The sequence below is a fragment of the Chroicocephalus ridibundus genome, chromosome 21, assembly GCF_963924245.1.
Source record: "Chroicocephalus ridibundus chromosome 21, bChrRid1.1, whole genome shotgun sequence".
Lineage (NCBI taxonomy): Eukaryota > Metazoa > Chordata > Aves > Charadriiformes > Laridae > Chroicocephalus > Chroicocephalus ridibundus.
The window spans coordinates 3,421,300-3,432,952 of record NC_086304.1 but is presented as its reverse complement, the minus strand read 5'-3'; the positions used below and the strand labels follow the sequence as shown (position 1 = coordinate 3,432,952).

The window sequence follows — 11,653 nt, the reverse complement described above, 5'->3', positions numbered from 1 at the left end:
AGTGGCCGTGATAATCCAGAAACACAGGGACAAATTACCACTGCTAATTCTTTCCATGAGAGCTGGAAGGACTGTGCCACGGGTAACCTCAGTCCATTACATCATCAATGAAGTCAAAGTGAAACTGGAGCAAGAGGAGGAGTCTGCCAATTGTCACTGTAAAGACTCTCAATGATACAGAAAGATATCAGTTCACTAGTGAGGTCCACCTTGAGGCCTCAATGCCTCAGGTTTCTAATTCCAAGTAAAATTTGGAAACCATTTCAAAATGGGCAAAATCAAATTAAGTATTTCAGTTTTGTCGATGTATAATATCCTGTTGGGCCCGGATCTGTATCTTTCTACTTTTTGATACACCAAACGTTTTTAAACGTTTGTCTTCGGCATTCATTAGTTTTTTGGTGGGTTTTTTTGACTTTCTGAAACCGTTATCAAACCAGCAGATCTGTTATTTGCCAGCTCCTCTCATCAATTCCCCAGCACAGAAATGAAAGGGAGTTAACACATTGGGAAGAGCTAAGCAACAAGAGTAAGAGCTCTGAAGTGTAAATCAGCTCCAATTTCAAAGGGCTGGCTCTACCTCAGTCAGACCTGACAGGGCTGTCCCGCGTTGCAGAACAGAAAGGAGGAACAAGATAAGACAGAGTCAGAGCAGGAGCTGAAAGGCAGGATGAAAAAGAAAGAGCAAATCACAATTCTTTCTGAGTCAATCTGCCTTGGGAAACCAAGGGCACACTAGGAGAAGTTTACTCTTGCAGTTGATTCTTGTTTCTTATAATGGTTTCACCCTCATCCCAATGCCGTTCATTTAGCAGACACAGTAACACTCTGACATTTCTTTCAGATAATCTTGTTTCCTGCAAAGATGTCTTTGAATCAAATGCAAATCAAGCAGGAAATCACCCTCCCACCTGGCCTAAGCAAAACAATTTCAAAGCAAAGCCAAGAGCCTGTGCAGTACCCTGAGCCGGTCCCATGTCCAGAGCAGCAACCTGAAGTCCAAGTCCCAACACCTTGCCCAGAACAAGTCCCAGTAGTGGTGGTACCAGAAAAAACAGCGCCATTGCCAACACCGGTGGTGGAACCAGGCCAGGGAGAAACACCAGTGGTCGTAATACCCCAGTGTCCACCCCAGGAGCAGCAGCAGCAACAGCAATGCAAGCTACCACCAACTCTCCCACCTGTATCGTGCCCTGAACCTGTTCCATGCCCTGAAGAGAAATCAGCGTGCAAAGAGCTCCCTGTGTCTGTCCCTGTTTCCTGCTCTGAACCAACTCCATCTCTGCTGGAGAAGCAGGAGTGCAAGGAGACCCCTGTGCCAGTTTCTGTTACCTGCTCGGAGGCTGCAGAATGTCCCCAAGAGAAGCAGCAATGCAAGGATATCCCTGTGCCCATCCCTGTTCCGTCCCCTGAACCTGCGCCATGTCCCCAGCAGAAGCAGGAGTGCAAGGAGATCCCCGTGCCCACCCCATGCCCTCCAGAGAAGCAGGAGTGCAAGGAGGCCCCTGTGCCAATCCCTGTTCCATGCTCTGAGCCCACACCATGTGCCCAGGAAAAGCAGCAGTGCAAGGAAATCCCTGTGCCAATCCCTGTTCCATCTCCTGACCCTGCGCCGTGTCCCCAGGAGAAGCAGGAATACAAGGAGATCCCTGTGCCTATTCCTGTTCCTGAACCTGTGCCATGCCCCCAGCAGAAGCAGGAGTGCAAGGAGATCCCGGTGCCCACTCCGTGCCCTCCAGAGGAGCAGGAGTGCAAGGAGATCCCCGTGTCAATCCCTGACCCCTGTCCTGAGCCAGGGAAGTGCTCTGTTCCAGAGAAGTGTCCTCCCATTGAGCAGCAGCAGGTGAAGCAGCCCAACCAGTGGCCACCCATGCAGAAGTAACTTGCAGCTGACAAGGGAAGCCCTGAAGAGAGAAGATTGCGAACCCGGATCTCCTTGCCCCACATCTTGCAATCAGAGGTCATTTTCCAACACCCTTTTATTCACTGCAGAATTTCTGTTAGGAAGCACAGCTCCCAGCTCCCCCTGCAGCTAACGCTAGCGTTATCCCATACTAACTGCCATGCGCTAACTGACACGCCGGGACCCTCAATAGACAATAGGGCTTCAAGTGGTGTTGTAGGCATGTGCACCCAGCTTTCCAGTGGCCTGAATTTCTGCCCTCTCCCAATGATCCCGCTGGCTTTTAAAGGTCCAGAGAGAGACCAAAGGACATGATGGCACGCTTGAGTCATAGAATGGTTTAGGTGGGAAGGGACCTTAAAGACCATCTCATTCCACCCCCCTGCCCTGGGCAGGGACACCTCCCACCAGCTCAGGTTGCTCCAAGCCCCGTCCAACCTGGCCTTGAACCCCTCCAGGGATGGGGCCGCCACAGCTTCTCTGGGCAACCTGGGCCAGGAACTCACCCCCCTCACAGCAAACAATTTCTTCCTCATATCTCATCTCAATCTCCCCTCTTCCAGTTTAAAACCATTCTCCCTCGTCCTATCACTACACGCCCTTGTAAAAAGTCCCTCCCCATCTTTCCAGTAGGCCCGCTTTAGGTACTGGAAGGGGCTCTAAGGTCTCCCCAGAGCCTTCCCCTCTCCAGGCTGAACACCCCAACTCCCTCAGCCTGTCCTCACCACAGAGGGGCTCCAGTCAGGGTTTATTAAGCTGAATATTCAAATTTAACCCAAATGCAATTAGGGACTTACAGCTCTTTGTCCAGACCCGCATGCTGCCTCGTGTTTTCATGCCTTCATGCTCAGCTCCCCGCACTCAAATGCCATCGCCCACCTTGCACTTAGGGGTTTTGCCTATTAATAATAGGATTTGAGGTTTGTGCAGAACCTGCCGCTAAGGGGTTCTGGTCAATGGCAGCAAGACTTTCTGAGTCATGAATCCATAGTGCTGAATATATTATGCAAATTAAAAAAAATCCATTGGGCTAGAGGAAATAGAAAGATTTTTACAAACGAGCCATCACCACTTAATTATCTGCTTAGTTGAATTGGTAGTAATCAGTGTTTTCCTCAGAGAGCTCACCTTGGATTTTCTAGGATGTGTAAAAGAACAGCTCAAACTGTGATTATGGAAAATATATAGATAATTAAATCTAATCCAGACATGTTTTGAAATAGATTAACCTCAGGCGTGGCTTCCATCTGTTAGACAGGATAAAGGAGGAAGCATACCCAGTGCTGTCTCAATTACACCCTGGAACACGTTTCACCACACAGTGTTGTTGCGTATGTATTTGGTACTTATCTCTAATTATTTTAGGCTGATATTGTATCCAGGATTTATTTCACTGTGAAAATCAACAATAAAAATGACTTTGAATACCAAGTTGTGGAGATTTTTTATAGCATCTGCTTAAAAAGATGAAAAGGAGCCTCAGCTTGTAACAGTCAGGCATTTTTTAACCTCAAAGTTGGGTGAATCAGGAGTCAGAAGTTGGGGTGATCGCAGGGGACCCTGGGTCTGGTGTTAATTTCCAGGTGCTCAGGTTTGGAGAAGCTGCAAGAGTCCTTGCACCATGTCAGACCACGGGCTGGCCGATGGCACTGAAATACTAATTGCACAAAACACTAATTGCACTGAAACGCTGCTCAGCAAGACACCCCAACCCAGAGCACAGCACACAGCTCACACCAAGCTGCCCCCATGGTCAACCTGCCCTAATTTAAACATATTCACAGCCACTCTGTGACCTTCAGCAGAGATAAGCCATGGGCAGGTCTACAAGGCAGGTTGCAAGCACAAGCAAACGAGTTTTTCCCACACTTCAGACGAGCCAGGAGCGATGTAATCTCACTGGTTTGGCCCTGTACCTGTTAGATGGGCATTAGATACATCCAACCACACCATCTGATCACAGAATCGCACTGAGACACACAGCTTCTGGTTTGCAGGGCAAGCTTACGTCTGTCTGGTAGACACTAATACTCTATCACCCGATATTTTCTGTATTTACTGTTTTCCTCTACCATACAGCTGGCTGGAGATAAATTAGCTCAGTGTCCTGGTTTGAGGTAAAACAGAACTAATTTTCTATTCAGTAACGTCCTGCTGAGAAACCAAAACATTTTGAATCCTCTTTCTGATTCTCTTAAAACCAAAACTATTCATTCTGAGAAAGCAAAAGCTTCCTTCCAGACTTAAAAACTTCCAGAGACTCTTTTCCTCTCAGCGGTTATAGGATAGCTGTTTTGATAGACCCACAAGAATATACTTCAGAATATTATGTCTTAGATAAAACCAAGTTTCCCCGGTTTGCTCCAGTTGAGGATGAAAACAACTTACAAGATCACCCTGAGATGGGAAGCACATTGATCCTGAGCCAGTTTTGACACCTGAGCAGCAGCTCTGCCCCAGAGGACCCTGAATTTAAAGGGTCTTTCTAGAAATTGCAATCATTTTGTGTCCTGTTTGCTGTAGACATTTCACATTTCTGGTCACTTGGTCATCATATTAATAACTGCAGGTGTCTGGAACTATGTAAAATAAAAGTATGGAAAAATAATTCCTTGGGAAATCTCAATGGCAACCATGAATGGGTCCCTGCGTACATGTGCCTTGTATACAAGTACATGTTTAAAGGCAAGTCTTTGTCTAATAAAAGAAAGCAAAATAGAAGGAATGACACTAGTAAAGTGAAAAAATATCAGGAAGCAAGTAATGAGGTTACTTATAATTTTATTGTAGCATGTCCCAAATTAAAGATCAGAAGAAAATGGCCCCACAATTTTTTTATTTTTATAGCAGAGGATGAATTAATCCACATTAATGAATTGCCTCTCTTTGTAAAGCAATTTCTGCTCACAAACAAAGGAGGCGTGCTGCAAATTTCTAGCTATTCTGGCAGAGCCAGCAGACAGAAGGAGAGGGTGGAAATGAGCATTTGCCTCTTCCATGGCACTTTGTGGCCGTTGCTGTTAGTGCTACTTCTGCTTTGGGCATTGCTGCTGCTGCTGCTGCTGGGGGATGCTCTTCACAGGACACTTGGCTTGCCCTTTGGGGGCCTGGGATTGCTCCACACACTTTGGAGGACACTTTTCCTGGCATTTTGAAGGTATTTGCTGCTGCTGTTTCTGCTGGTGGGAAGACATCTTTGCTAAGCCTGGAAGAAAACCAAGGTGCCATTTCAGTTATTTTAAGCCCTACACATTTCTTCTTTCTGGATATTATAGTTTCACTGAGTTCTTCAGCTTTGACATTAAACCAACAGTGAAGAGCCTTTAAGAGTTAATCCTACCAGCAAAACCACAACAAAGCCCCTTGGAAATCCCTGAGGGTGCTGCTGTTCAGACCAAATTTGTGTTGGTGACTCCAGCTTGCTGTAGCTGCTCCATATTGTGCTTCTGGGCTCTTGTCACTGTTGGCCTCTGTGGAGATCAGCCACTCTCCTGAGGCCTCAGGGCATAACTGTATATAAGCATAAATGAATAGAAGAGGCAAGCACCATCCTAACACAGGTAAATGGCTATAGAAGCAGAAGGAAGAGAAACGAGACGAGTTTTCCTTCTTTCCCTCTGCTCACTGTTTTCTGAGCGTTTCAGCTTTAACAAGTGAAGCAAGTTTTGAAGAAAGCAAAGAGAACCTCACAGCAATATTTAAAAGTAGTCAAAGAAGAGCAGAAAGCAAGTGACATTTCAGTATTGCATGTGGTTTTGAAAGAGAAAAATCGCTCGATAAAAATCCCTTCTGGCAACAGCCCCATCTCTGCTTAGCTCGCCAAGAGCCTCAGAGCAGCAGCCATGTCTCTGGCCATTTAACACAGGTGACCCATCCCCCTGCTCAGTGATATGATTTTATACAAAGACGTGAAACTCAGAGCCCTGGAGATGCAGGAGACTGCAGTGATCAGCCCATGGCTGCTCAACAGATGCAAAACAAGCTGCCAGTAGATGCCATCCTTTGGTAGCTGATAATACCCAATGGTTATCCACAAGGATTCTTATCAGTTGGAAAGAAAAATATGAAGGTTGATAAGGGTTTGTGGGTCCAAAGAGTCAGCAAGCCACTGTCTGGAGCCTCAGAAAGTCTCAAAATAACATAATACGGCTTCTACCTGTAGAGAGGTGAAATTGCCGGGGAGCTGAGTTGAAACTGTTATGAGATAAATAAAGAAAAAAAATAATCACCCTGTCTCCCAAGAAGAGAGCACAGAAACCCCCACATACAGAGCTAAGAGTGTCTAGAGAGACTCACCTCTTGTCTCCTGCTGTTGAAGGAAGAGGAGAAGAAGGCACTCAGGTTAAAGTGCCTCCCGAATGGGAGGCTTTTATATGCTTTTAGAAGTCAGCCCTGGGAGCTGATGACAACAGATTAACTTGATGACCAGAATCTTTCACAACCAGAACCTGCTCCACTGACACCTCCGTACACCTGGACTTCAGTCAAGGTCTGTGAGATACCTCCTCTTTCAGGTGCGGGGGATTTGTTGTTTTTTTAATGCAAGGCACACCCAATCTGGTAATAGCTGGCTAATTTATTAATAATTCATCTTGTCCCGACCCTGGGCAAAGATCCCACAGCTGAACTCAGGTTTGAGAGACGGCTCAGATCTGCTCTGGAGTGAGAAGATCATGTTTGCGTACAGTTTAGGTGTTTCCTGATAGTTTTGTTTGTGATCACCAGGACAGATCTCCAGCTGGTGTAAATCAGAGTGGGGAGGGCAGGTCTGGGTGCTGCATCCCAGCTCCCAGGAAGGGCAGCAGGTCTGTGTTTGGCAGTCTGTGTTTTTGGGTTTTGCTTCTGTCCTTCTCTATTTGCCTTCCTCAAAAGGGAAATGAAGCATTTTATATTGCCAAGAAATTAGAAAGCTTTCCCCTTTATTTTTTCCTGCACTTTCATGTAGTTTTTCACCAAAGCAACTAAAAACTTCTCTTTTACAAACACTGGGTTCAGCTTGCTGAAGTTATGGCAGAATTTCCTTTTTTCCATGGATGAGTCCATGTTTCAGAAAAGTGTCGGTCACCTTGAAATTTTTCCGAGGAAGGAGCAGAGAAAATGTTTCAACTGAAACACTGTCTTTAGCTCTAAAGGAGAAGTAGTTCAGTCCTCCCTTGAGCATTCCTCAATGCTATGCCCTGTGGGGTCATATTCAGCCCTGGGAATTACAGTCCAGTCTCCATTACAGATATGTGATACTGGGAGAGATGATGGACGTGGCTTCCACCGGGCGTAGGAGAGCAAAGGGAGCTAATGGAAAAAAACATCATCCCATATCTTAACATCCCTCACTCCTGCCTGATTTCCCAGGGTCTTCATGGTTGACATAGATCAAAGCTCACTAATTTGTTGTAAATATTCAGGAGAATCTCAGCAATGTGCAGACCTAACCACAGGCACATAGGAGAGCAGTGTGTCAGGGCTTTTGCAACACGTTTTCCTACAGGCACAGGAAGCGTGATGAGCACAAACCAGCAGGTCCCTTCTGCCACTTCCCCCAGGGTTTACAGAGCTGCATGCCCTCGTCGATGATTACTGCACCTGGTGCAACACTTGCAGCAGAGAGGGAGAGAAGAAAGGAATTTAAATGACTAACACAGCTGATAGAGCTGGATGAAGATGCTTGGAAATCAGTCATAGGTGCCTAACCTGTGAGAGGGATCTCATTAGTAGCTTCATATGACTTCCTGACGAAGACTTTTTCCATGCCTGGAAGTGGGCACTGATGCTGTCACAGCAAGAAGTTATTAGCGAGGCAGAATTCATGGCTCAATCCCCAAATGTTTGCATTCAACAGTAGGAATTAGACGTTCCTAGTCTTCACCTCCACTTTCGTGCTGCTGAATATCTGGCCCACCTCCCCCTGTTTTGTCTATGTGAACCGAAAGGTGTGTTCAGGCATAGAATTTGTTTGCCTTACCGAGACATGTTTTACCTATCATTATCCCTGTTTGATGGTGTCACCTTTTGGTGTTGACAGAAATAACACAAAAAGGAATCTGTTAAACCCTCTACACCTGCACACAAGGTTTCATTAAAAGCTGATTTGGTAACAGTGTTTACACACACCTAAATATAACCCTTTTCCTTTCTAGATTAGATGTTCTCCACCCTTGCCATAATGATACGGTAGGTGGATAGCAATTCTCTGCATCCCAGACATGGAAATTGTGTGGCCGTCACGGAGACAGAGGTAAGCAAGTCACATGCACACTATGGAAGACAATGGGAGCATTATCTCTGAAACTCGGCATTTAAATGGGTATAACGTCCCTCCAGACAATGGGCCTCCTTCAGTTTCAAAATTCTAACTCCAAATAAAGAAGATGTATTTATAAGTGAATTAAAATATTATCATACCTGCCAGTCATTAATGAACCTGAAATGTCAACCACTCTATCAGTCAGGGATGTGACTTCTCCTCCTTGCAGATGGGGAATAGACAGATAACAAGAGTGAGACCTGCCCAAAGCCACACGAAGTGTCTGCAGCAAACCGGGGCACAAAACTGCAATCTTGCAGGGCTCGGACCTGTTCCTGAACCGCAAAAAGATTCATCTCCTGAAGCCAACTTTCTATATTTAGTCAGTGAGGATCATGGGGAGAATTCATCAAAAATACCATTTTGGCCTCCATCAAAAATATCATTTTTGTCTCCATCAGAATGTTTTTAAGAAATAGTTCAAATCTCAGCAAGAATTCCTTCTTTCTTGGACCTGGGGCTTTCTTCCACTTAAATTTACCTTTTAACAGTTTCTAAGATTTGCCTCCAAAATTCAGAGGTATAAACACCAAAATTCTATCATTATTAAAGGTGAAAATTAAATTTCTATCATTATTTTCAACTAGGACAATGCTATTTTTTTTATATCTCTCAGAAAAGTATTGCTGGGATGGTGTTTTGTTTATGGCATTAGAAGACATTGCTCCACATTATAATGTACACTCTCCCTCTTTACAGCACTGCATTGCAAGCACAAATCCTCCACAACCATAACAGCTTTTAGAAGGAAAACTAAAGGAAAATGTTCTTGGGTCTGAAGACATGGAAATGGGGAGATGAAAAAAAGACAGAAGACGCGTTATGCCATCAATGGTCAATTTTTATTGCTGCAGATAGACATTAAAAGACAAGAGGATATACATTAAAAGACAATAAGAGAATTAAGGAATAGAAGGGGAAACATCTTCCAACATCAACTGCTTACAGCACAGCCATTGCTAAATAACTTCCCACAATGCCTAGCAGTATAATATTGGCCAACTGCAGTTACCAAGATAAAGGTGTTGAGATAGCAGTAGCAGAAGTATCATAGGAAACAAAGATATAGGCTGGAAACATTCAGAAATAGATTTTTCAAGACAAAAAGAGCATGGGGTAACCACGTCGGGAGAGGTCTTGGTCCGTCGCAGGTGGGTCTGTAACCTGGTTTTCATGCCGTGGATACTCATGAGCCTGTGGATATTGCAATGCACTGAAGCATCAGGGCTGCATGCAAGGCTCATGTGTTGAGGCCATCAGCAGGGGTGAGAGCAGCCGGTGCTGCAGGGCTCCAGGCACACCGTCTCGCAGGAATCCACGCACTTGGTCGTACAGACCTCCACACATTGGGGCGGGCAGGGCTCCACGCACTTGGTGCAGCACTGGGTGACGCAGGGCTCCACGCACTGGGATGGGCACTGGGGGGCACATGGCTTTACGCAGACATCGATGCACTGAGGGGGGCAGACCTCCACGCACTGGGTGCTACAAGGCTCCACGCACTGGGTGCTGCAGGGCTCCACGCACTGGGTGCTGCAGGAGGTGGTGCATTGGGTGGCACAGGGCTCCACGCACTGGGAGCTGCAGGTGGTGGTGCACTGGGTGGCACAGGGCGTTGCGCAGACCTCCACACACTGTGTGGAGCAGGGCTTCACGCAGACGCTGCTGCAGGGCTCCACGCACACCGTCTTGCAGGGCTCCACGCACTTGCCGCATTTCTGCAGACAAATGGGAGGGGGCAGGCAGGGCTGCTTGCACTGCTCGTAGTAAGACATCCTTCTGAGGGGCTGGTAAAGCTAAAGGCAAAGATAAAAAGAGAGATACAAAATCAGGACTCTCATCCTTTCTTCTTAAACCACAATTCACAACCTGAGCTCTTGAAACATGTATAGCAGTTAGAGGTTGGACTGAGAAAAGGGCTCTTAGAAGAAATTGCACGTGTGAATGATCTCTGCATTCAGGCATATGCAACTAACCTGCCAGGTTATTCCTTCGTTCCTTGGGAACCTGCAAGCTTCACTGTTAGGAAGACTACAGACATAAATTTTACAGCCTGAATTTTATAGAATTGCCCCCAGTTAAACTTTGTAGAAACCATAACATGAAAATAGTTGATTTCCTTATTTTCTTATTTAAATCAGCAGACATTCCAGGGCCTGTCTTTTCCTTATCACTTTTTCAGTTCCTCACACACCACAGAGCACATCCCACTTTGTGCAGACGTTGAACGGCTAATCCCCGAGGATAAAGCCCAAAGACCACAAATTCAGACGCTATCCCAAATCCTCCAGCTGTATATCACGGTACACCATTGGAGTTGTATCAGAATTAACAGGCTCATCCTTTCATAAAAGAAGGGTCGGCCCAGACATCGCAGCTCCCAGTTCCAATTCATTTCTTCATCTTGACTTCTCCCAGGTGTCTCCTGCAGCTTTGCCCTCAGGTGTTCTGCAGCTTCCTTCTTCCAGATAATGCTTCTTCCCACCCATCTCTTTTGAAGTCCCAAGTCTCACTCTGCAGCATCCACTAATTTATTTAATTTCCTGACTTAATGAGGTACGAAAAAATTAATGAAGATAGAATACGAAGGATGAGAGGCAGCCACAGTTTCTGAAGAGGTGAGAAGACATTTGCAAGCTACTTAAGGAAGAGCAAACTCTAAGTAAGAGTTGAACGTTCTCTCGTCCATTCCAGGACAAAAACACCAGAAGCAAAGCTCTCCTGTGATCAGTTCTTTTGACCAGAACAACCAAGTAACACAGCCATCACATCATTCCCTGATAAATACAAGAGAGACTTACCAGTTCACCAATGCAGGTGAGTGAGGGAGAAGTCAAATGAACTGGTGTGAGCATCAAAATGCAAACCTTTTTATATGGCTTGCATGGCGTCATCTCCGGAAACAAGGGAGCCCAGGGGTATGGACACCTGACCACTAACTACCTGAATAGGCTCCACCTATACATGCTTTACATATTTGTTTACATCCTAATTTTTGATGGAAACCCTCTTCCAGGAAAAACATGTGATCCTGAGCAAATTCTGCTTCCACCTAATTTGCGCGTCATGTGGTTCCCAACGGGAATGACACAGTAATTAAAAAAAAAAACAGGTACTGGATTAATTGCTTTTCAAAAAAGATTTAATACGCTTGGATATTTTCATCGCCTTATTTCCATAAATGTCTGAATGATACCTTAGGTTTTTTTCAATGCAATAAGAATGGACAGCTATTATTAGGCAAGATGGGCAATTGATCTGATTTACTATGGGAAATAGCACGTCCTAATTCTCATGGTAAGAAACAGCTAATCCTACAGTGGGCCATCGGCACTTCTACAAACTGTTGAGGTATTTTTTTTCTCTAATACCTTTTATAACCATCAAATACACCCAACCCATTCTTCCCCACTGTGTATTAACAACATTCATGCTTGGCAATGCCAGTG

At 45.4% G+C, this 11,653-nt stretch overlaps 2 protein-coding genes across 2 annotated transcripts; one reads left to right on the top strand and one right to left on the bottom strand.

The window, feature by feature from the left end:
* Nucleotides 1–865: 865 nt before the first annotated feature.
* LOC134525903 (keratinocyte proline-rich protein-like) lies at nucleotides 866–1,882 on the top strand. Its single transcript, XM_063357216.1, has 2 exons — nucleotides 866–1,459; nucleotides 1,502–1,882. The coding sequence occupies exons 1-2, from the start codon at nucleotides 866–868 to the stop codon at nucleotides 1,880–1,882; spliced, it is 975 nt and encodes a 324-aa protein (XP_063213286.1).
* Nucleotides 1,883–9,460: 7,578 nt separating this feature from the next.
* On the bottom strand, nucleotides 9,461–9,979 carry LOC134525785 (proline-rich protein 9-like). Its single transcript, XM_063357002.1, has one exon. The coding sequence runs from the start codon at nucleotides 9,977–9,979 to the stop codon at nucleotides 9,461–9,463; it is 519 nt and encodes a 172-aa protein (XP_063213072.1).
* Nucleotides 9,980–11,653: the final 1,674 nt, after the last annotated feature.